A 27239-nucleotide genomic window follows, 5' to 3' on the forward strand; every position below is an offset into this window, starting at 1 on the left:
GATTTGAAACTATCTAGATTAGACTTGAACTTGATTGGCCATTTAACCATTCTAATAGGTGCAATTTGTGTGGTCCCTCACAGTTTTCACTCTTTCTTAAAAAGTAAGTAAAAACCTTACTGATTCAGTCACCGAACAATCAGACGACTCCTTGAAATCAAGGTTTATGATAAAGTCAGAAAAAATTTTGTGGTGTTATACCTTTGCGTAGTGTTGCATTTGAGAAAGGAGTAATAAATTGCAAGTAGTAGATGGAACGTTGGATTGGGTCTTATAATCGAGACTTCTTTTACAAGCTTGAAATATGAGGTCAATCGATGAAAATTCGTATGCTTCCCACCCGATTGGCGAAGGAAGATAGCTTTCTACCTATTCAAGCCAAGCTCGAATCTTTAAGACGTGGATTTGACTCAAAACCTAATACGCTTTTATTCAAAATAGACAAAAAATACTTTTAAAATATTTTTTCTTTATTTTTGATTTTCATTAAAATTTCCGGAGCACGTGCTGGTATGTATTATATGCCTTTGGACCGCAAAGGTACGTTAGATTTGGTGGTGGACTTGGTTTGGGTGGATCAGGATGAAAATTTTTTATTTCGTCTAACCTTGAATCGAACTTCTCTCTCGGAGATTAATGTCCTCTCTATCTAATTCAATAAAGAATGGACCAATAAAGAGATTTTTGATAAATGTAAAATTCAAAATATTCGAAGATGAAAGTGAGGGATCGTCTAGAATTCTTGAAGCACATACATTTTGAAAGATTTTGTAGGTTAATTTGATCTCGATTTGACTCCAAGTGTAATTGATCTTGATTTGATGGAAGAACATTATAAGTTTTTTCTTTGAATCGTTCCCAATGTCAGTTTATCAAGATTCGCTATCAAGAGAGGGAGAGAGAAGCAGTCGAAAGGCATATGCATTTAAACGTATGTCGGATTGTTGCACCGGTTTCTCTAACTTGACCCTTCTCTGAAGACTACTTGACAATTTTACTTAAACCTTGCATGATTAATTACATGACTTGGCTTAATTTCTCAGAGGTTCTTTCTTTTATTGTCTCAACTTTTATACACCAATTACAGTTCCATAGATAGAGCATTATCACATGTAGGATCATGTGCTGAAATGGCAGCCAACATATAGATATATATTGTATCCACAAATTAGTACTTTGTTTTGTAATCTTTACAAGTTCTTGAATTTGCATGCATTCTTTTGTGTGTCTATTTATACACACACATATATACACACACAATCTTATAAAGGACAAAAATTCATACGGGAAGAAAAACGTTAAACCTTAAAAATTACACTTCATGTGACCTAGCCATATTGATTTATTTGGACTTATTAATTGAGGAAGATTAAGCGAACTATGAAACTTCAAGTTCGGAAAGTACATAAATTCGTCATGTGCAAAAGTGTCTTCGATTCATTTCTTGCTCTTGAAAAAAGGTTTATCATGAATTTTCATATACATCCAGCCCTATATTGCTCGCAGTGTTATCAAATAAGTGTTGGACCAAATTCTTGTTCCAACAATGCAATAAAACCACCATACATGTGCCGCTCAAGAGCACAAGGTTGTGAAACCTATTTATTACAGGTCGATAATACTCTCTCCGACTTGGTCGATCGAGCTAACCCCTGATCGACACTCAAAACTTTTCAACATACACAAATAAAACTTTTAACTAAATCTTTCATAATATATTTAAATTGCGAGCTAATCTTGAGCAGGGGCGGAGCCTGGATTTTAGTTCAGTGTGGGCAAAATTTTTTTGACGACGAATGTCGAGGTTTTGGTCAAGGATTTAATGACGATAAAAAAATAAAACAATAGTACATTATTACTAAAAACGACATAATTTATATATTACACTTGTTCTTTGCGAGTTTTCATACTTTGATATTGTTGTATAATAATTTCATTATTGAACCTGAAAAATATATTTTTCTCCACATAAACAATTATGCTATCATTCATCCACTGATCACCCAATTACTACTAGGAGTGGGAGTAATTCGAGATGTCAAATGAATCACAAATACTGAAAGCAACTCAAAAAACTAGTGCAATTCACAATTTCACAAAATCTGTAGTAGAAATCCCTCTATAAATCTTGATTCCGGGCTCAAAAAATAATCAAACGAACACCGATTTACCTTGGCTCGACCCGAGACTTTCACCTTCACTTTGGACTACTCTCTTTCTCTCTATCCCCACAAAGGAGAAGGGTGGTGGTGTTAGCAATCCACAAAGGTATAGGGAAGAAGAAGAACATTGGTTGAATCTTACTCACAACCTCACATGCCTTCCCTCTCTCTCGGTTGCCTCTCTTCTCTCAACTATCCTCTCCATTGCTATAACACACACACCACTATCCTCTCCATTGCTACAACACACACACTAACCTATATATATATATATATAGGTTAGTTTAGGTCACTCTAATTGGGCCTAGGGTTCACTAAGCGGGCTACCAATTAACCTAAACTAATGGACCAATATTCAACTCCATATTAATCACTAAATGGTCCAACTAACCAAATAATCATCCAACCCAAACCCGAATCATTCAAAACTGTAGTTCATCTCCGAGTCGAGCCAAGTCCATGGTGTGGATAAATAATCCGACAACTGTTTTAAATCATCACCCGGATTATTGGGTATCAAAAAATCCAACAAAATCAATTCACAATCTCACAATGCAATATATACTATTTCCAAATACTTGGCAACTTGAACTTGCAATCACAGATTCCCAGAGAGCCAGAGCCCAGAGACAACAATGAACTGGTGGTCCACTGGAAGTTTGTGCCGCTTCGAGCAATTAAAGAACAAAGTGCTAATTTAATATGTTAAAAAAAAATTTATTACAATTTACACAAATTGAAATAACCAAAAAAAAAAAAATAAGGGAAAAAAATTTGGGGCTTCGCCTTTTGCTTTCTGGAATCTGGCTTCTTCTTTTGTCGGCGCGGTTGGTTGGCATTGGCACTTGGCGTCTTGGCGGAGCTGAGGATGTAAAGTCGGAGTCAGAGATGTGAGATGTCAAGATGAAAGCTTAGAGTAGGAGATATACAATAATGGACTGTCGAAGAGGGAAAGGGAACGACAGTTGTGCTGTGACGACTATCCAAGACGACGGTTGACGGAGAGGGAAGGGAACGGTGGGCTTTGTCACCGGTGGAGAGGGAAGTGGGTGGCGAAGTGTGAAATCGTCACAGACAAAGTCATGAAGGTAGAAATTTTGAAATGAATGAATGGGTTTGGGTCAACAATTGATTCAATTGAATTTTGATATGAATAGGTCTAAAACGAGTCATGATCTTGTACAATTGGGCTTCTCTCTCTATGCTGGATCGAGAATTGAGTTACTTGATTAAACAAACAAACAAACTTTAAAAAAAAAAAAAAAATTTTGGCCCAAAAGTCGAGTGCGGGCATCTGCTCGCACTGGACGTATAGTGGCTCCGCCCCTGATCTTGAGTATATGGCTCTTGTAATGATTCGTTAGTTCTCTGTCCCTATTTTATTTGGTCCTCGTCCCAAGTTGCCAAGAATCCCATAATTTTAACAGAATTATCCAAGCTACTATTACTTTCATTCTATACGAGTTTCAACGAACATGAACTACTGTTTGTCCATGAACTATTAATATCAATGACTAAGTCACGTAGTTTCTGTATAATATGACTAGACTCTACATAAACAATATGACTAGGCTCTACAAACTTGGCGTTTCATAATCACACTATTTCTTGACATCTTTTCTTCCGTTTTCATGTACAGTAATTTTATCCTTATGGGGAATGGGTGTTTCATCTTCATATTTTGTGCCATCTTTTTCTTGCCGGCTGGCTGCTAATTATGGGGATTCTGCACTGCTCTTTATCCACTTACTGTTCATGCATACTTGTCGGTCAACTGCTGCAAATATTAGGGACACTGTTTATTTCATATCAGCCTTCGACTCTTTTCTGCCAATTATTACTGTCAAATCCATGGAGGTTGAATTATTCTAGCTTCCATTTTTCTTTTTTCATTGAAAAGTCTTAGCTATGTGAAAGCACAAAAAATCTAAGCTACGTGGTAGAGTACTTGATGATTATCCATGTAAAGAAAACCTTATTGAAATCTTGAATTATAAATTCGACATGTATATATGACTGATTTTTAAGCTTACGACTAACAACGTTGTTGCTTCAACTTGCTTGGTTGCTTTTGACAAGATAATTGCCACTTGAAAATCCTATAAAGGTTATGCTTAAATTGTAATCATGCCTGTCAAGGGGAAAACCAATAAATTTTGAACAACTTCTTCTAGCATGGATGGCTAAATTGCCTACATTACACAGAAATCTTTGCAAACAAAAACTTCCTAAATAGGAAAGAAATTAATACAAATATAGAAATAATTATTTGTGGGCTTTCCCAAAATTCATTATAATATATAAGTTTTATATTGATAGTGGCATTTGGGAAGCAAAAAAGCAGGACTATCCAAATGGCAATCTTGGTTGGTGCCACCAAATTTCACTTGACACTAGCAATAAAATGAGTTTGTCCCTCACTTTAATTACAAAGGTTAGAAGATTTTATCTAGTGATAACATTAAGTATTTAGGTCCAAAATTTCATTATTGTCTAGAAATGTAGGCTAGGAGAGGATAAACTCATAATTAAAATAGGCTTAAAAACATGAAAAGATAGATCAAAAGTGAGAATATATAATTATACTTTCTTATCTTACTTTCAATTTGTGTGGTTCTAAAAGGACTAAAGGTGTTGATCCTTTTATTTCATGCTTAGATTCCCTTACATGGTATTTTGTTGTTTACTGTCATAAATTAAACAAAAATGGTCGAAATGTGTTAGACCTAAGCTAACTAGGGTTTGACTTTTATGGAAATAGAGAAACTTTTGGGCTATCGTTTCTTGTAGCCGGTTTGTCAAACCAGCGGGGCCATTTGAGGAATAACACCGCTTGACCCCCAAATATTAAACCCTAAAAAAATTGTCATCTTTTCGCCATGAGGAGTGAAGTGATATAACAATCATGCTACATCTATATTATTATTTATATCATTTTTTACGTTATGTCTTATGGCAGCACAATATTAGACAGTTTAAAAAAAAAAAAAAAAAAAAAAAAACTTTTCCTCCCACAAATTTTCGAACTACAATGGAACGTAAACAATGAGGTCAACCAAACAATATTCACTTAGCATTATTCAACATATGTAGAGGAGGTGCGAATTTGTGATTATTTTATTAAGTCACAATCATTTCTAATTTTAGAAAATTACGGTTGCAGTCCTCAACGTTTAACAACTTTTGTAAATGAATCTCCAAACTTTTATTTATTTATTTTTCTCTTTTTGGCCTTTTCACTGTCAGATCCCAACTTCAATGCGTAGTAAAATCGCTTTCTTTATTGAAATTTAAGTTCCATATTAAAAGGTGATTTTTTTTAAAGAAAAGTAATTCAATTCCTTGTAAGACATTCATTTATTTCATATCTTTAATTGGTGTGTGATATTACTCAGAAAAATTTTGAACTATTTGCATTATAAACAATGTACAACCACAGCCATAGTTCAACAATGGTTTGATCCTGGTTGGACAAATTGTGATGGCATTTGATTATGCATGTTCTAGCTAGTTAGCCATTTTTATTTCATGAATCATCAATGGCTGGTTGAAACACCAAAGTACGGTGACTAGTTCATGCACTATTTCAATTGTTTTTAATCTTGACAAGGGATCGGCGTCGAATTCAACCATAGATCAAGATGAATCCTTGCACATGACATCCCAGGAAGATCGGAGACACTGGGACCACAAATGTCCTATATATATATATATATATATATATATATATATATATATATTTTAAATTTTATATATTTTGCCCTTTTTTGGACCCAATTGTTAAAAACTCATTTCCAACTATATATTTTAGGAACCGCAACTTTTATCATCTTTTTAGCCATATATTTCATTACCTTTTATCAAAATTTATTTAAAATTTGATTTTTTTTGCCAAACGAAACAAGGGCTTTGTTAGTGGGTTTTTTCCTGTCTTATTTATCTTACGGTTTGTAATTAGTATTTTTGTTTATTTCATTGCTATCGCAAAATTTTATTTTCCCTAAAATTAATATCCATTTTGTTAGAAAAGCATCCAAATTAAAAGGATCACCATTGCTATAAAAAAATGAAAGGTGAGGACTAACAGAAAATAAATTCAAAAAGTTTAAAGACTTAGCCACTTAGTAGAAAGAGTTGGGTGTGACTAAACCATGTAATGTGGAGAACACATTCATGCAGAATTTGAAGAAATTAAAGAATACACGTATAGACACATAGGTTTCATGAATCTATTTGTTCCTTTATGTTGGCTCAAAGATTGCCAAATTTCCCATTATGAACAGTTGTAAAAACATTGGTGGACATTCTACATTGGAAATTCTAGGCTTGTCGGTGTAGTGCTTTGAACTATCGACATAAAATTTTCATTTATGTCGATTGTGTTAAATCATATAAATACCAATTATTGATAAATTATAGACCAGAATGACGATAACACAAAAAGAAAAATAGCATTTTACAACATTTGAATAACAGTATTCATTAATGACGTGTTACTAAAATGGATTTATTGCGGCAGCCATTAAATGTATGTTGTTATCTCAATTGAGATTTGACAACAATATTTAAATGCATATTACTAATATATCATGTCTAGAGGTATAAATCGGGTCACATTAGGTGGACAAGAACCAATTTAAAATGGTCTACGTTGCAAGACCCTTTTTTTATATGCACGTAACGCTTTGTGCAAAATTATTTTAGCCCGACACATCACTAGTCTATCAAGCTTACAATTTCTTTGTAGGGTTTTTGTTTTTTACGAAGTCCCTATTCAATGGGAGTCAAAATTAGATTTTTAATGTATTTTGAGAAAAATAGATAAAATATATGATTAAAATTAATTGTTGACTTTGATTCAAATTATAATCTTAATTTTAATTTCTACTAACAGAGGCTAAATATAAGCGGTATTGAGCTGGCTCATGCAATGTTAGCCTCGATAGCTGAGCCAGTAGAGCCGGTCAGGTCAGCCCACATCATGACTGCAAGAAATGAAATTAGAAATTTATGATATTTAAAGTGGAAATTACATAAATTCAGGTACTTAAAGATCACAGTTCAAAAGTCTGGGATGAAATTTCATTGTGCACAAATCAGGTCCCTATATATTAAAACCCTAATTCATTTCATTTCATATTCCTCTCTCGCTCAAACACACTCTCGCCTCTCTCTCTCTCGTCTGTATCATTTCGACAATCATTTCTCGTTGTCGTCGCCCGCCATCGTCGCCGGCCAGGAGCTCGACGGCCAAATATCTCCACCCAATCCTCCAAACTCCAATAATTTCAGCAGCGTCACTAGGTAAAGAATCGCCACCGAGAAGATGTGCTACGTCATTGCTTTTCAGACCGAAGATGGTAACCGATTTTGCAGAATGTTGAACGGCGATTTGTTGTGAGAATCGTGACCAGTTGTGCTGCCGAACATTGAACGGTAAAAGTCGCAGATGTTGATGGTGTTGGTGGTGGACCGGTGGTGGACGATGTTGATGGTGGTGCAGTGGATTTAGGGTGGATTTGGTGGTAGTGGCGAGTCTGTGACGGATTGGTGTCATCTGCTTATGATGGTATGTGTGGTGGTGTTGCTGGTACTGTATGCGGTACCTTTGGCAGTGATATGATCCAGGAGTCGAGCCCGACGAAGACAAGTGCGAAACGAGACCCGTTGATAGTCGATGGCGGACCAATGACGCGATCAAGGGCAAAGTAAGTGAAACAAGCGATGGGATTGCTCGTTCAAGAAACCATTGATGGAGTCATGTTCGGGACTCAAAATGGAGCAAATTTCATGTTCGGGTCGAAATCGAATCAACTTGGATCAATTTGTTATCAAGCGACGAAAGTGGAGGCTGAAGACAACACCATGCGGCTGCATAGGCAAAACCACATACGGCCGCACATATGCATACCGAAAACCAAAAGTGCAATTTCTGTTGAACCATGCGACCGCATGGCTTTACACCATGCGGCCGCACAAGCCAAAAAAATTGGCGAATTTTCTATTTTTGACCGAATTTCTTAGTTTCGATAGAATTCTTATGAAATCAAATTATTACCATAATTTGATTGTTTTGGACTTTTTTATTCATTAGTATAAATAAGAGATTACTTTTCATTGTAATACCTTTGAACTTTTGACTTTGGAATTAATATTATAGAGAGAGAAATTTCTTCTTTCAATTTATTGTTCTTCTTGAACAATCTTGGAACTTATCAAGATTCAACTTCTTGTGGCGTTCTATCAATCGGATTGTGGGTTCTTTTAATTGTAATCAAGGGGTTTTAGGTTCTTCGCTAATCTAGGGTTTCTTGGTTCAGTTCTTGGGGTTCAAGATCCAAAATCGGGTTAGCATTGGTGTTCTTGAGTTCCGCATCAATCTCGTTGTGGGTTTCGTAGTTTCCATTGCTACGGGGTTCGCATCAGTTGGTATCAGAGCTTTGACTCCAATTTAATCAGGTTATATCCTTTGTTTTCTAAATTTTTTCAATTTCTTGTGTTCTTGTGTCAAGAAAGTTTTCTTGATCCTTGATCCAAAAGTTTCATCAAAAATTTTCAAATTTCATTTTTGAGCTCAATTTTTGCCCAAATCAGTTTTTGTTTTCTTTGTTGGTTTTGTTATTGATTTTCGGATCAAAAAAAAAATTTACTCTTCATCTGTACGGTACTGTTCATCCGTACAATAAAAAAAAACTTGTTAAATATTATTGATCCGTCAAATACCAACTTTTATTATTTATTATCGTTTCTAAATTACTTGGACACATTAAATCATTTCATTCCTTCAATTCGAGTCAAGCTTTAAAAGTTTTCTTTGAGTCTTTTGTTACAATTATTGAGTCACATCCGGTTTGGGAAATTCTACACGAATTGATTGATTGATTGAGTTCATTGATTGTTCCTAGAGGCAATTGTTGAAATAACTGAGTTGTAAAAGGTAGAGAGGTGAGCTTAATAGAGGGTAAAAGCCCTTGTGTGTGTTCCGAGTGACTTTTGGTGAGACAGTAAAATAAAATTTTAGTGTTAAGATATTAGAAATGGCAGAATCAAACTCAAGCTGACAAGGTAATAAAAGCAATGCATCGGAGGATTTAGTGCAAAGGTTTGAGAGGGCGTTTGGAGATGTGAAAGATAGGTTGGAGAAGCAGGAGGCTTGGATGAATAGATTAGATATATCGGTGGCTAATCTTAGTCGGGGGCATCGAGTGGATGTATCCAATGCCAAAGGACCGGATAGATGGGAGCCTAGGAGGGAAAGGCGAGAGGAGTATGGATATGGGAGTGACATGGGCGAAGATGACTTTCACGGTGTTGAGATGGGAAGGATGAGGAATAGAGGCGATAGGTTTGACAGACGGGATCGGAATGATCACGGGGAGGAGTTGGATGGAAATTTGGGAAATATAAAAATGACAGTTCGTTCATTCAAAGGAAGGAGTGATCCCGAAGCATACCTGGATTGGGAAAGGAAGGTTGAAATGATCTTCGAGTGTTATAACTACTCGGAGGAGAAAAAGGTGAAGTTAGCAGTTTTGGAGTTTAGTGACTATGCAATTTCATGGTGGGATCAAGTGATTACTTCACAACGTAGGAGTGGGGGAAGATAGCACTTGGGAGAAATTGAAGTCATTGATGAGAAAGAGGTTTGTTCCTAGCCACTATTATTGAGAGATCCATCAAAAACTGCAAGGTCTATATCAAGGGTCGAAAAGTGTAGAGGACTATCATAAGGAGATGGAAATACTCATTATTAGGGCCAATGTGGTGGAGGATCGGGAGGATACTATGGCACGATTCTTGAATGGGTTGAATAGGAAAATTGCCAATATAGTGGAGTTGCAACATTATGTGGAGTTGGAAGACATGTTGCATGTGGTTATGAAGGTAGAGAGAAAATTGAAGAGGAAAGGGGCAGCTAGGTAGCCGTTAGGAACTTCGAGTGTTAATCCATCTTGGAAGCTAGGGTGGAACAACAACAACAAAGGTGATAAAGCTGTACCTAAAGGTAGGAATGAGTGGCGGAAGGGGAAAGAAGAAAGTGCTAGCAAAACAGAACCCAAAATAGATTCACAACCATCAAGGAATCGAGACATCAAGTGTTTCAGATGCTTGGGGTCAGGGCACATTGCTTCTCAATGCCCAAATAAAGGGTAATGGTTTTGTTGGATAATGGAGAGGTGGTACGTGAAAGTGAAGGAGAGTTTGAGGACATGCCTACATTGGAGAACGTTGAAGAAGAAGAAAAATTGGAGTTTACTGTTGGGGAATTGTTGGTGTCAAGGAGAGCTCTTAACACCTAAGTCAAAGTGGATGATTTGGAGCAGTAGGGAGAAAATATATTCCACACACGTTGTTACGTCAACGATAAGGTATGTAGTATGAGTATTGATGGTGGGAGTTGCACGAATGTAGCTAGCACAACTTTAGTTGAGAAATTAGGACTAGTATTGTTAAAACACCCTAGGCCTTATAAGTTGCAATGGTTGAATGAAAGTGGGGAAGTTAGGGTGAATAAAAGAGTTTTAATTAATTTCTCAATTGGGAGTTATAGTGACAAAGTAGTATGTGATGTGGTGCCTGTGCATGTGGGTTATATCTTGTTAGGAAGACCATGGCAATATGATAGAAGCGTCACACATGATGGATATAGGAATCGTTATAGCTTTGTCAAGGATGGGAAGGCTATTACTCTTGCGCCATTAACACCGGCACAAGTGTATGGAGATCAAATCAAGCTGAAAAGTGAGGAAGACGAGAGAATAAGAGAGTCGGGAAAAAGGAGAGGCAATAGTGAAACCATCAATAAGAGAGAAAATAGTGAGGTGGTTGAGAGTAGAGAAAAGAGAGAGAAGCCACATGAGCGGAGAGAAAAAGAGTCAATTGAGAGGAGAGAAAAAGAGTCAGCTGAGCAGAGAGAAAAGCCAAAGATCAACTTCTATGCAAAAGAGAGTAAGTTGAAAAAGGCTATAAGCGATAATAGGCAAATAATATTGTTAGTGTACAAGGAATCCCTCCTCAATTTTGAGAATTCTAGCACATCCCTCCCTAGTTTGGTTAAGTCTTTATTGCAGGAGTTCGACGATGTGTTTCCTGAGGAGATGCCAAGTGGATTGCCACCAATCAGAGGCATCGAGCACCAGACTGACTTTATACCCGAAGCTGTCATACCGAATCGACCAGCTTACCGAAGCAATCCCGAGGAGACGAAGGAGCTTCAAAAGCAAGTGGAAGAGTTGATGAGCAAATGTTATATCATGGAGAGCATGAGTCCATGTGCTCTACCTGTCTTACTGGTGCCTAAGAAGGACAGGACTTGGAGAATGTGCGTGGATTGTCGAGCTATCAATAATATCACGGTAAAGTATCGTCACCCAATACCTAGGCTAGATGATATGCTTGATGAATTGCATGGTGCTTGCATTTTTAGTAAGATTGATCTTAAGAGTGGGTATCATCAAATTCGTATGCGGGAGGGTGATGAATGGAAAACGGCGTCTAAGACTAAGTATGGATTGTATGAATGGTTAGTTATGCCGTTTGGACTCACTAATGCACCGAGCACTTTTATGCGTTTAATGAACCATGTTTTACGTGCTTTTATTGGGAAATTTGTTATAGTTTATTTTGATGACATCATAATCTATAGCAAAAACCTAGATGAGCATTTAGAACATTTAAAATGTGTGCTTGTTGTGTTGCGAAAGGAACAACTATATGCTAATTTCAAAAAATGCACATTTTGCATGGATAGAGTTATTTTCCTAGGATTTGTGGTTAGTGCTAACGGGGTGGAAGTCGATGAAGAAAAGATAAAAGCTATAAAGGAATGACCAACACCTAAGACTATAACTGAAGTTAGGAGTTTTCATGGATTGACTAGTTTTTATAGGCGATTTGTAAGAGATTTTAGCATCATCACCACATCCTTGACTGAAATAGTGAAGAAGAGTGTAGGTTTTCATTGGGGAGAATCTCAAGAAATTGCATTTAACACAATTAAGGATAAGCAATGTAAAGCACCTGTTTTGGTATTACCAAATTTTGATAAAACATTCGAGGTTAAGTGTGATACATCAGGAATAGGTATAGGAGCAGTGTTAATGCAGGAAAGGAGACATATTGCTTACTTTAGCTAAAAGTTGAGTAGAGCAGCATTGAATTATCCAACATATGACAAGGAGTTGTATTCGCGTGTTCAAGCATTGGAGACTTGGCAGCACTACTTATGACCAAAGGAATTCGTGATACACACCGATCATGAATCTTTAAAGCATTTGCGAGGTCAAGGTAAGTTGAACAAAAGACATGCGAGATGGGTGGAGTTTATCGAGACATTTCCCTATGTCATCAAACACAAACAAGGTAATGAAAATATAGTTGCTGATGCGTTGTCTCGAAGGTACGTGCTTTTAAATTCATTAAGTACTAAATTACTTGGTTTCGAGCATATTAAGGGCATGTATGAATCTGATTGTGATTTTTCTAGTATTTATGCTTCATGTGACAAAGGTGCATTTGATAAATTCTATAGGCATAAAGGATATTTGTTTAGGGAAGATAAGTTGTGCATTCCTAATTATTCTTTGCATGAATTGTTGGTAAGGAAAGCACATGGGGGTGGTTTAATGGGACACTTCGGGGTTCAAAAACTTTAGACATGTTAGGGGAACATTTTTATTGGCCTAAAATGCGACATGACGTAGAACAAATATGTGGAAAGTACATAACTTGTAAAAAGGATAAGTCTAAGGTTCAACCCCATGTTTTGTATACTCCTTTGCATGTACCTAGTGAACCTTGGGTAGACATATCTATGAACTTTGTGTTAGGTTTGCCTAGGACAAAAAGGGGTCGGGATTCAATATTTGTAGTGGTCGATAGGTTTAGTAAGATGGCGCACTTCATACTATGTCATAAAACTGACGATGCTACTAATATTGCAGACTTATTCTTTAGGGAAATAGTACGTTTACATGGAGTACCTAAAAGTATAGTGTCTGATAGGGACGTGAAGTTTTTGAGTCATTTTTGGCGTGTTCTGTGGAGTAAGTTAGGAATTAAGTTATTATTTTCTACAACTTGTCACCCACAAGCAGATGGACAAACTGAGGTAATTAATCGAACTATGACTCAACTACTTAGGACAGTAATCAATAAAAATCTGAAATAATGGGAAGAGTATTTACCGTTTATAGAGTTTGCATATAATCGAGTTACACATTCTACTACTTCGTTTTCTCCTTTTGAAATTGTTTATGATTTTAATCCACTAACGCCTATGGATTTAATACCTTTGCCTGTGCATGAACGAGATAGCTTGGATGGGAAACGAAAAGTCGAGATGGTGAAAACACTCCATGAAAAGGTTAGGATGTAGATCGAAGAGAAAGGAAAGCTGATTGCATCAAAAGCAAATAAAGGAAGAAGATGCGTTACATTTGAGCCTGGAGATTGGGTCTAGGTGCATTTCAGAAAAGAGCGTTTTTAAGAATAGAGGAAGTCAAAATTGCAACCACGAGGTGATGGACCGTTTCAAATTATCGAGAGGATCAATGACAATGCATATAAAGTGGATTTACCTGGTGAGTATAATGTTTCAGCTACTTTTAATGTATATGATCTCTCTCTATTTGATGTAGGTTCAGATTCGAGAACGAATCCTTTTGAAGAGGGAGGGGATGATATGATCCAGGAGTCGAGCCCGACGAAGGTAAGTACGAGACGAGACCCGTTGATAGTCGATGGTGGACCAATGACGCGATCAAGGGCAAAGCAAGTGAAACAAGCGATGGAATTGCTGGTTCAAGAAACCATTGATGGAACCATGTTCATGATTCAAAATGGAGCAACTTTCATGTTCGGGTCGAAGGCCGAATCAACTTGGATCAATTTGTTATCAAGCGACGAAAGTGGAGGCTAAATACAACACCATGCGGACGCATAGGCAAAACCACATGCGGCCGCACACATGCATACTGAAAATCAAAAGTGCAATTTCTGTTGAACCATGCGACCGCATGGCTTTAAACATGTGGCCGCAAAAGCCAAAAAAATTGACGAATTTTCTATTTTTGGCCGAATTTCCTAGTTTCGATAGAATTCTTATGAAATCAAATTATTATCATAATTTGATGGTTTTGGACTTTTTTATTCATTAGTATAAATAGGAGATTACTTTACATTGTAATACCTTTGAACTTTTGACTTTGGAATTAATATTATAGAGAGAGAAATTTCTTCTTTCAATTTATTGTTGTTCTTGAACAATCTTGGAACTTATCAAGATTCAACTTCTTGTGGCGTTCTATCAATCAGATTGTGGGTTCTTTTAATTGTAATCAAGGGGTTTTAGGTTCTTCGCTAATCTAGGGTTTCTTGGTTCAATTCTTGGGGTTCAAGATCTAAAACCGGATTAGTATTGGCGTTCTTGGGTTCCGCATCAATCTCGTTATGGGTTTCGTAGTTTCCATTGCTATGGGATTCGTATCAGGCAGTGTTGATGCTGTGGTGGTGGTGGTACGGTGTTGGGTAGTGGTTGTGCTGGTGGTGGTGCGGTGGTGATGGTGGTATGATGTTGATGTTGTGATGCTGGTGATGGTGTGAGGGAGATGTTGGTGGCGAGTGACGGTGGTTTATGACCAATTATTTAGTTATCTATGACCAAAAAATTTTATAACTTGTGATTTAAAAATAATTCGTGATCAAATCTGTGATGGACAAATAAACTGTGACCTAAAAATTCGATAACTTGTGACTTAAAAATAATATGTGACCAACTAATTTGAAAATCCGTGACCAACAAAAAAAAATTGTAACTTATAATATTTTCGATCTGAGACCGATGAAAAAATCCGTGACCAATTAATTTTATAATATGTGATATTGTGACCTTTAAGTACGTATCTGTGAACATGAATCGTATATATATGATCTTAATATACTTGATTAATAAAATATTCTTAATTAATTAACAGAAACCTGATTTGAAACTTTGGGCCTGATATTTGAAGTAGTCACACTTAAAGCCTGGTTTATGATTTTTTCCCATATTTAAAAGATCAATAGAAAAGAAAGAGAATCCAATGGGCTTCTCGCAGTAGATCAAGTTTGTAACGGATGGTGTCTTCATTATCCATCAGTAAGCCCATTTTCCTGGGCCTGGTTGTCGGAAGAGACATTTGATTGATTACATAGAAAGAAACCTGAAATATACGTATCAAATGAACAAAAATGGGGTGGCATTTAAATAAATTCTTCGTTTTATAATTCCACGTAGATTAGATGTTTCTATTAGCGAGTAAAGAGAAATAGAATTTGAAATTCTACTGAAGTTGATCAATGCAACATTATAGATATTGTAATTTAGATCTACAGATTGTTGGAAATTTAATTGTCATTCACAACGGAATTTAAATAATATTTCAATTTTCATCTAAGATCTGCTTTGTATTTAGAAAAAATTGTGATAAGAATTATATATTTAGGGCTTGTTTGATTGGTTCATTTTTCATGGAAAATTTTCACCATTTTTGTGTGCTTGATTGCAAGAAATTTTCAGAGAATTTGTTTTCCAACTTTCCTCCTCACGTGTGCCACTTCCATGGTTTTGTGAAAAATAAAATCTCACCATTTTGGTGGGAATTGGTTTTCCAACCAATTTTTTTTTAGGCAATTGGAAAAAAATTTATTTTCAATTTTAACAACTTTTGTCCCTTTAATTAGCAATTTTCAGTAAAAAAAAAAAAAAAAAAAAAAAAAAAAAAAAAAAAAAAGTCAAACAGACACAAAAAGATAAAAAATTTCAACATTTTCTAGCTTCTAGGCAATTCAATTCCTTGGAATTCATTTTTTTCCATCCTTACAATCAAACAGACCCTCAGTTAATTTTGTGGAGAATAATTTTGATCTGCAATCTACAATTGTCGAATTGTTCAGCCTCTAATAAAAACCCACTCAAGGATCAAGAATGAAAGAATTATGTTTTTTACTTTTCTTGTGCTAAAAAGATAATGAATTGTATGTTTTTTAACCTAACAACTTATAACAGAAGTTCACACGAACTTGACCCATTACTTAAACTCAACCTGATCCAATATTTAATTAATCTAAACGAAATTCTCATATTTAAGAGATTAATTATTGCGCGTTTCAAAATTAAGAAATAAGGTTTAAAATTTTAAAAATCAAATATTAATTAAATTATGTTTATGAAATAATTAATTAAAATATGTTTTTATTATTTAAATATATTAATGTCATAATTCTATAGTATTTGGTTAACGCTTACAGCGAAATTTAAATAATATTTCAATTCCCACCAAAGATCTGTTTTGTATTTAGAAAAAAAAATTGTGCTAAGAATTATACATTTAATTAATTCTATGGAGAACAATTCTGATTTGCAATTCACAACTGTCGAATTGTCTAATCTCTAATAGAAATCGATACAAGGAACAAGAATAAAAGAATTATGGTTTATCTTTTCTTGTGCTAACAAGATAATGAACTTTATGTTGTATGTTTTTTAACCCTAACAACTTATAATCGAAATTCAACCGAGCTTGACCCATCAATTAAACTCAACCAGGTTCAATATCTAATTAATCTAAGAGAAAATTTCATATTTAAGAGATTAGGTATTGCCCATTTCCAAAATAAGAAACAAGGTTTAAATTTTCAAAAATCAAAGTATTAATTAAATTATATTGATGAAATAATGAATTAAAAATACGTTTTATTAATTAAATATATTAAAGTCACAATTCCATACTATTTGGTCACAAATTATTTCTTGATCACGAATAAAATTTTTATTGATTACAAATTATTTTACGGTCACAAATGAAAAAAAATATATGTAATAATTTATTCATTGGTTACAAGTCAAAAAAAATTTTAGGCCATAGTTTATTTATCATTCACAAATCACAAATTTTATAAGTCACGATTCATATTTTTAGGTCACGAAATATTTATTGGTCCCAAGTTATCGATTACATTAGTCACAAAATATCCAATTTGTTGATCACAATCTCAAATAATTTGTCACATATTATTTAATGATCACAAATCAACCAAATAATTGGTCACAAACCTCACCCAAGGCCATCCCACCCAAAATCACCACACTACCGTCAACACCTACAACAAAATTCTGATTTTGCGACAAGTTTTTTCGCGACATACAAAAAGTTGTTACAATAAGTGATTTAGCGCGACACATTTTTATGGTTTGTCGCAAAGATTGTGGTGAAAAAATTAAGTATAAAAAAATATAATGCGGCATAAAAAATTGTTGTGAAATGTGAAAAGTTGCGACAAATAATTAAGATTGTTGCCAAAAACATAAGGGAAGCAAGGAGCCAAAATATTTTTTGGTGGGAAACTTATGGCGACAACATTTTATTTTTTGCAACAAAGTATTTGTTATGCAATCGAGTATACTTTTTGCGACAAGAAACATTGGTTGCTAAAAATTCTATATATTGAGGAAAAATCGCTGCAAGAAAATTTATTTTTTCCAACAGACAAAAAATGTTGCCATAGGTCTTTAACAATGTTCACATGTATGTCACAAACTTTGATGTTGTCGTAGAGTAGAATGAAACCACAACGTGTAATGTACGTTGCTCAAGGCCTCAAATGCAAGTTATTGTTAAGTTTTTGCGACGTTCTTCATCCGTTGTTTTTATTATATTTTACTATATAATCAAAAATATCATAAAATAATTTCATAATTTTAAATAAAATGCGTTTTTTGACTTTTATTTTGAGAAATAGTTTTTGAAAATGACAAGTCAAATGCATTTTCAGAAATTTTAAATTCAACCCTCAAAATAAAATATTGAAAATGACTCAAAATTGAAACACAAATAAAACCAACCTTAACTTTTTGCAACATCCCTTAAATATTGGCAAAACCCATTAGCCCGTCACCATTAAAATGCCCATTATAATACCCTAAATTTTTTCGAGGAAATGGTGACAGATAGCCACAAAAAACATACAATTTTTCAAAATGGCCGTTGACTACTGTTTAAAAATAAAAAATAAAAAATTTGTAAAAACCTTAAAAATATTGAAAATCCAAAATTGCCCTGGACATTTCACTCTCAAACCGACGTCTGGAGAAAGAAGGGGAAGAAAAAACAAGGAAATCGACGAGTTTTTCTTGGGAGGAGACCGACCGGCAACCATTAGAAGCGAAGAAAATAAGTTTTGCTTAATTTTTCCCCCATTAATCTATGTTAAAGGTTTATTTTGTTGGAAATAGTGGTAGAAGTCTTTGTAGAATATGTAAAATTACTAAAAACTAAGTTTTTTTTTTTAAGGTTTGGTTGCTGAAGATTGTCGGAAATGGCGATCTCCGGGCTGCTGTCTCTTGCAGACGGCAGCAAAAGGAAGACGGGATGTGCCGTCTGTTAACAGACATCCTGTGCCGTCTATTAACGATCGTCTGTTAACAGACTGTCTGTTTGGGCCGTCTGCAGCATTAATTTTTTATTTTAATTTTTTTTCATGAGAATTAAAATAATTGAAATGTTGTTAAATTATTATTTAAATAATTATTTAAATATTATTTAAATGATAAAAGAAAAATGTAAATAATGAATAAATGTTAATAATCAAAATACGCAATTAAAATTTATTTACAGATTAATTGAAAGAGATTTCTAACATTTGAAATAAATAATTAAATATTTACGTTTACTTTTTTAATAAATAATTTAAATAATCAAATAATTAAATCAAATAATTTAAATGAACAATTGAAATGAAAAATCATTGGAATAAATAATTAATTTCTCACAAAAATGAATAATGAACATTTAAATAATAATTAAATGATTATTTAAATGATAAATAAATAAATGTTATTAATCAAAATACGCAATTAAAATTTAATTGATACAAATTTCTAACATTTGAATTAAATAATTACGTTTGCTTGTTCAATAAATAATTTAAATAATCTTTCCATATAAGTAATTAAATCAAATAATTTAAATGAACAATTGAAACAAATGATGAAAACCAATTGGAATAAATAATTAATTGAAATGCTCAAAAATAAATAATGAACATTTAAATAATAATTACATTATTATTTAAATGATAAAGGAATAAATGTTAGTATTGAAAATATTAATTAAAGTTTAATTGAAATAAATTTCTAACATTTGAAATGAATAATTAAATATTTACTTTTGTTTGTTCAATAAATAATTTAAATAATCTATTCATATAAGTAATTAAATCAAATAATTTAAATGAACAATTGAAACAAATAAATGGAAAACAATTGGAATAAATAATTAATTGAAATGCACAAAAATAAATAATGAACATTTAAATAATAATTAAATGATTATTTAAATGATAAATGAATAAATGTTAATAATCAAAATATTAATTAATGTTTAATTGAAATAAATTTTTAACATTTGAAATAAATGATGAAATATTTGCGTTTGCTCTTGTTCAATAAATAATGTAAATAATCGATCAATATAAGTAATTAAATCAAATAATTTAAATGAACAACTGAAACAATTAAATGAAAAATTGGATAAAAATAATCAAAGTAAGTAATTAAAATGTAGATAAACAATTGAAATAAATATTTAACATTTAAAATAAATAATTACATATTCGCTTAATAATTAAAATAAATATTGAATAAACAACTAAAGAAAAATATAACAAATAATTACATATTTACGTTTAAATGTTCAATAAATAATTTAAAAAAATAATTAAATATACAATTATAATAAATAATTAAAATTAAGCATTCAATAAACAATTAAAATAAATGTTAAATAAACAAATAAACAATCGAAATAAATAATTTAGATAAACAATTGAAATAAATAATGAACATTTAAATAAAAATAAACAATTTAAATAAGTAAGAAATATAAATTTTCAAAATAAATTATTTAAATATGTAATTAAATATAAATAATCAAATTTAATTAAATAAAGAATTGAAATAAATTTTTAACATGGATTAAAATAAACTATGAAATAAATAATTTTATGAAAATTAGTTTTTCCCTTTTTTATAAGTTATTGTGTAATTTTTAATTCATTTTCTTTATTATCTGTTATTTCGTGCTTATATTACTTACAGTTCGGTTAGTTGAATTTTATGACATTATATTTCAAATGTTCTAACATTTGAAATTTTGTAGGATGGATTACCATTTGGATGCAGCCTTGAGACAGGTTCCTAGCAAAGTTAGGTCGAATTGTAACTTTGTCAGCTTCATAGCAGTTTTAGATTCACTGGACGAGGAGCACGCAGAGATATTACTTCGATCCTGCCTATAGCCCATGTATTCACTGCGATCTATACAGTTCTCTGGACAGTTGATCGATTCATTACTGTGTCGGCTACTTAAGCTAGTTGACGGAGATTCCCTCCACTTTGATCTTGGGGGTAAGGTTGCTACATTTTTTATATTCGAGTTTGCCCTCATCACTGGATTGAGATGTACGGGCGAAGAGGCAGCGAGGGCCAGTATTTCGACAGACAAGAGGCTGCTGAATGATTATTTTAATGGGCACACGACAGTGACACTGGCGCAGTTAGGAAATGCATTCAGGGGATGTGACCAGAGTCCGATAAGTTGAAGTTGGGTATAGTGTTTATACTAGAGAGCGTACTGAGGTGTCATCACAGGAAGACGTCGATTGACGTTTTTCATTTGCAAAGTGTTGATGACATCAATACGTTCAATAACTATCTGTGAGGGGAGAGATGCTTTTTCGATATTTTACACGTCTTCAGGAGGGGCATTCAATGCCTAGGAGAGATAGGTCAGAGCGTAAGTACGATATATATGGCCTACCGTTAGCTTTGCAAGTAAATGTTTAACAAATGCGTTATCCATTTTTTAATTAAATTATATATGTAATAATCGTAATTGTTGCAGATATGGGTCTACGAGATTGTTCCCATCCTGGCTGGTTGGTATGCAAGGAGAGGGGATACATGCATCCCTCGGATGCACAGCTGGCGAGCACAAGACAAGCCCTTTACAAAACAGTTATCAGTTATCCTAGACGATCTTGAGGTACGTATTATATATTTGCGCTTTCTATTGTATGTCATTTTTGAAGCTGGATACGTGGTCAATAATTCGATGAAATGTCAATATGTCAGCTTGAAGTTCTCACTGAGCTGACACCATCGATCGAGGAGGAAGATCAGACTTATATCCGTGAGTTGTTGACAGATCGTGCTGCTCGAGAGAGGCCTGAGTCCATCGTCGATCGGGACATGGTATGTTAATTGAATATAATATGTTGATTCTCATTATAGTTTTTTAATTAAGCTATTGATTTGTAATGTTTCTTTTTTTAGGAGCGCCGTCGACTATCACCTCCGTCGAGGGTGTCACATTCCCCGAGGATGTAGCATCCGTCGAGAGTGTCCCCTCCCTACATATGATCACCTCCATCGAGAGTGTCACCTTCCTGCATGAGATCACCGTCTCCTGCGTCCGGACACCTTCTACGTGGATCAGCTGTACGTAGTCAGAGTGCTTCCATCGATGATATGTTCCGACTTATGATGGAGATTAGAGGCGACGTAGCTGGCTTACGAGTCGAAATAGCTGACTTACGATGTGATGTCGGGATGGTACATGTCAGTTTAGGAGAGCTTTATGCTGAGGTCGTAGCAATACGGGGCGACATAGTAGGCCTGCATGGGACTGGCGAGTATCGAAATGGAAGGGGTGGCGGAGGGACAGACGGATATCAGGACGGAGGGGGTGATGAAGGGACAGGTGGCTATCGGGACGGAGGGACAGACGGCTATTAGGACGGAGGGTGTGAGGAAGGGTCGGTGGTTATCAGGGTCAAGGAGGTCAGACGGGGTATGTTGATTCGTTGTGGGCATCGGATGATGCATTAGCTTCATATCTCGATGACCCGATAGATATGGAGATGGAGATGGAGGATCAAGCCCCGATGGAGACGGAGGAGGAGGTCGAGAGGGTACCGGTTGGGAAGGTGTCGGAGGAGGAGGGGGTACCCGAGGCGACGGTCGGGAGGGTGTCGGAGGCGGAGGTCGTTACGGTGTCGAAGGAGGGTGCCGAAGGAGGAGGTCGTGAGGGTGTCGGAAGAGGAGAGGGTGCTGGAGGCGAAGGTAGGGTGTCGGAGGAGGAGGGGGTCGGGCGGGTGCCAGAGGAGGAGGTCGTGAGGGTGTCCCCGGAGGAGGAGGTCTTCAGGGTGTCAGAGAAGGAAGGGGTACCCGAGGCGGAGGTCGAGAGGGTGTCGGAGGAGGGGGGTACCCGAGGCGGAGGTCGTCAGGGTTTTGAAGGAGGAGGGGGTACCCAAGGTGCCGGAGGAGGAGGAGATATCCGAGGGAGAGAGGGTACCATATCAGACGCTAGACTCGCCGGACGTAATTTTTGTGTCGGAGGGGACGAAAGAGGTGGTCCCAATGGTAGGTGAGGGAGTGTTGGATATCGGGAAGGTTTCGCGTACTGTTGATGTGCCGGAGCTGATGGTCGACAAGAGGCCGAGGGCACCATCACAGTACTCGTTTCTCCATTTACCGCGGAGGCGAAAAGGAGGAGGTAAGTATTGTATTATTCGTTAAGGATTAATACATTACGCAGATGCTGACATACTATATTTTTACTTAACAATTTCTTTTCTTATTTTTCAGAGTCAGTCATAGGATTGCTCATAAAACGATCTCAGACGCTTACAAGTGGTTTCACGACATCACAACTTTGGGGGCTTGGCTTGCCGATGATGTAAGTGAAGTAGTAATATTGTTATTTATTACGTATACATATTTTTGCGTTTTGCATTTATGAAATTAAATAACTCATTTTTTAATTGGTGCTTCCTGGTGCAGCACATTGACTTCGCCATGGATTTGCTACGAGATCGAGCTGAACGACATTCAAGATCGTTCAACATTCCTGGTTGACTCATATTGAACAATGAGTTCGTACGTGCCATTGATATTGAGTACTAGACGTTGCAAGCTATGGGTAGCGAGGACACGGTGCCTACATACATGATGGAGTGGGTTGTAGGGATGTGGCCGAGTGTCGGGGAAAAGCCATGGGAGGGTTGTACGCATCTGTACATTCCGGTGTGTGTCAATCATCACTACATTGCAGTGGAGATTGTATTTGCCGACTCGACTATGTATTTGTATGACCCCGATCATTCATACCTAACACAAGGTTAGCTCGAGCAAAATCTGGAGTCGGTGTCTGTGATCGTCCCCATGCTGGCTAGACGAGCGAACATTACTGTGCAGGACAGACTAGCTACCATGCGGGACATGACGAGGGCGAGACAGCAAATATCGTAAGTGTTTATTATTTTATTTTTGTAATTTACAACTTACGTTCTAATTAGACGGTGATGTTCTAATACAATATTTTGTAATTATATGGGTGATTGTGGCATATTCGCTATCAAGTACATAGAATTTTTTAGTGTAGCACAGAAGGTTGACGCAATCAACCAGGCGTGGATACAAAATTGGAGAAATAAATTAGCTTATGATTTATTTGAATTTAATGATGATCCGTAGATATTGAGCCGTGTTTCTTTAAAATAATTGTATATATTGTAACGTTTAAATATTGTATATTTATTCATTCATTCATTCATTTGTAATTATAAAATAATTGTAAAACATATATTATTTTTTAAAATTTAATATTTATTTTTTAGTTTATGTTTTATTTAAATGTTTCATGACGTATTTATAATGTTTGGGTATATTGTAAAGAACACAGTGAGTTTTAAAAAAGGATTAACTTCAAATATTACGCAACTAATTAATGAAATATTAAAATAAAAAATTAAATCTAATAATTAACATAAATAATTAACATTAAGAATATGCGTGAATAATTAATATCAATGTTATAAATAATGTTACATAAACTTCAATTATACATCTGTTACGTGTCATGCAGAGAGATCTGACTTGTACAAAATCTTCTAGTATGTCCTGTTGCACTGCACCTGCCGCACTTACGAGGTCTGGAAAATTCTCCGGTCGATGGTATTCTAGACGTACGTGTATGTTCAGGAGTACGTGGGTCGACTGCTGGTGGCAATAAGTTATTCAATGAGAGAATGTGATCAGGAACTTCCCACTTGACTTCATTCGGTACAGAAAATATGGTTTTGGCATATGCTACTATCTAAGAACCAATCGTATTATAAGCACTGCATAAGGTGTGGTGAAATTCCTCTATAAATAGCCACCGCCACTGCATGTGTACATGAAAAACCCTCTAACTGAAACTGTCTACACGTGCAGGTGCTATCATTCAAGTCGATGATGTATCCGAAATTACGTGCACATCTCGCGGAGAAGCGAAACTGATTTAGTGGTTCTACATATACCTTCCTTGCCATCTCTAAAATCTTGAAGAGTTTATCTTCCTGAGCCGGGGTTAGCATACTTGTGCAACTCTGTGATTCCTCATGACGATCATGAAACCACTGTTGCAGTTTGTCACGAATGTTCTCAAGCACTGCGAGAATTGGTAACTCTCGATCCTTCTTAAATAAAGCATTGAGCGACTCCACATTGTTCGACGTCATCATATTGTATCGACATCCTGGAAAATGTGATCGTACCTAATGTTCGATCCCCATCTCTGTTAGATACTCACATGCATCATATGATTTACTTTCAATTTCAACCATAAACTTTTCAAATTCTTGAAAACTGTAAGCCTCTGCAGCTCTCCTAAACAACGTAACGATGCCCTTGCCTCGATACTTGATCTTCAGATTTCCTTTTATATGGTACATACAATAACCATGATGTGCCTTGGGGAATACTTCGGCGATACCGTTAATTATTGACTGTCCTTGGTCGGTTACGAATGCAATGTTCTCGACATCCCCAATTACTTCCCTCAACTTCGTGAAAAATCAACGCATTGCCAAATTATTTTCTCTATCAACTATGCCAAATGCAAGAGAGTAAATTTGAATGTTAGTATCTTGACATGTTGCAATAATCAACTTGTCCCCGTATCTCGCCTTGAGGGTTGTACCGTCGACTAGAATTAAGGGTCGCATTGAGTTTCGAAATCCTCGAACGCATTGTCCAAGGGCCATAAAGTATTACTTGAAGCGATTCTCGTCATCTTCTCAATAAAAAATGCAGATTCAATATTAATTCTTCCTATGTTATAGCAAAACCTGACCAATTAAATAAACAATAATCATAATTTAAATAATTAAATAAACAATATTAAATAATTGAAAAATTAACAATTGAATTAAATAATTAAGTACACATCAGATAAAGAATTGATAAATAATTGAAATTAATGATTGAATTAATTAGATAACTATTAAATAAACATCTAAACAAAGAAATACCTGGCCAATTTAGCATAATTCTCATCGGTTGAACCCATCAAGTCCTCTAACATGCATTCTTTGGCCTTCCAAGCCTTCTGATAGCTCATGACCACCCCGCACTCTCGACGAACGTCATTAATAATGTCGGAAGGTCTGTAGATTGTTCGTGAGTCCTGAAACTTGTGCATTACTTCTCGACCAATGAACCATGATCAGACTTGCCTGTGATCATTTCGACGAATACCCACTTCGTAAGTATGTTCCCGTGCATACTTACGAACCACAAAGAACTCATTCGTGTCCATTTTCGTTGCTCACAAGCGCCAAAGACAACTGTAGTCAACGCAGACAATTGTGTATGTCGACTTGTTTAATTTCTTCACTTTAAACTCAAAATTGTGTTTCAAAGCAATCCGGTGAACAGCTTCCCACAAATCTTTCTTCGTGTCAAACAGTTGCTCGACATACAAATCTTCATCATCGGGGACTATACGCGAACAATTAGAGGACCGTGCACTCGGTCCAGCATGTGAGCTCCCACTCGGCGCATGTCTCAAACGGGATAAAGCAATCAAATTCTCATTTGTAAAGTCATTATCTCTTTCCTTGTCTTGAACTACCGAGCAAATTCTGTGTGTAACAGTGAGATCATGGTGAGGAGCAACTGCCTCTGGAACAGCTACAACATCATCACGCACTATTTCCTCCGTGTCCCAAAACTCATTCACATTATGATCCCCTCCATCGAAATCTTCCTGTTCACTCTCGGGGACATTCTTCTTCATCAAAGTTACGAAAATAGGAATCACACGTTTCTGGTTCATTTCAATTAGAACCTTCTTTTCGGCTTCGGAAGCAACCGTTATAGGTGGAATTGAAATGGATGTATTCTCGCTCATTAGAAATCCCAATTTCATGGCGTACTTAGAGGGATCGACTTTCAGCAAGTTTTGTATCTCATTGTACATTTCTGCATATAATATACTGTATGTTATTACAATTGCAGTACAACCATGTCTTTCACTCGTCCATTTCCACACCCATTGATCATTGTCATTATTTTTAAATTCATCAAAGTAACAAATCGGGATAGCAGCTGATCCCATATCTGCATTAGGAAGGCCGGCTATTAACAGCCAGCTGTTAAACATCCGGTCCGGACACATTTGGCCAACTGTCTTCTACATTTTGCATTTGAACATATGAATTTTTTTCCTCATTTTTGCTAAAAAAATTATACATCCATTTAAGATTGTAATATTTCATTTTTCTAAAATCATATGTTGAAATAAAATTTAAATATTCAAACAACGTACAAATTTAACTAAAATGAAATTAAACATACGTATTTATACTTACCAATTTCAAGTGCCAACTGTGAGTAATTTTTTTTGTTGAGTCTTTGATAATTTTTTGAAATTTCAATGTTCAAACAGATGGAAGAGAAAATTTCTTTTTAACTGTGTTGAAAAATCTGATAAGGAAAGTGATTTCGTTTTGAGATTTAAGTGAGATTGTTTAGATTTATTAATTTTTTAAAGAGAGTATTATTGTCTTGTGGGCAAATAATATGTTTTTGTAATTACAACTTATATTAAGGGTGAAAATGACATTTACTCTTCAAAAGATCCTTTCGATGAATGAAAAAAAAATAAAATTGGCGAAAGTCAAAATTTGATATTTTGACCTGGCCATTCTAAA

The 27239-nt window shown here is 35.3% G+C and overlaps 1 protein-coding gene across 1 annotated transcript; it reads left to right on the top strand.

Annotated features, from left to right (window-relative positions):
* The first annotated feature begins 7733 nt into the window (after positions 1 to 7733).
* LOC111395083 lies at positions 7734 to 20801 on the top strand. The gene is made up of 9 exons (XM_023021100.1): positions 7734 to 7812; positions 10359 to 10431; positions 10627 to 10904; positions 11001 to 11932; positions 12221 to 12245; positions 18494 to 18631; positions 20299 to 20302; positions 20360 to 20393; positions 20526 to 20801. Exons 1-9 carry the CDS (start codon positions 7734 to 7736, stop codon positions 20799 to 20801), a joined length of 1839 nt encoding a protein of 612 aa, XP_022876868.1.
* The last annotated feature ends 6438 nt before the right edge of the window (positions 20802 to 27239 follow it).

Source organism: Olea europaea, chromosome 6, assembly GCF_002742605.1.
Source record: "Olea europaea var. sylvestris chromosome 6, O_europaea_v1, whole genome shotgun sequence".
Classification (NCBI taxonomy): Eukaryota; Viridiplantae; Streptophyta; class Magnoliopsida; order Lamiales; family Oleaceae; genus Olea; species Olea europaea.

Coding starts and splice junctions, on each gene's coding strand:
- LOC111395083 (XM_023021100.1), top strand. CDS start 7,734: ATGTGTGGTGGTGTTGCTGGTACTGTATGCGGTACCTTTGGCAGTGAT. Junction 10,905..11,000: donor AGATCAAATCAAGCTGAAAA/GTGAGGAAGACG, acceptor TTGAGAGTAGAG/AAAAGAGAGAGAAGCCACAT. Junction 20,394..20,525: donor TGGATGCAGCCTTGAGACAG/GTTCCTAGCAAA, acceptor CGATCTATACAG/TTCTCTGGACAGTTGATCGA.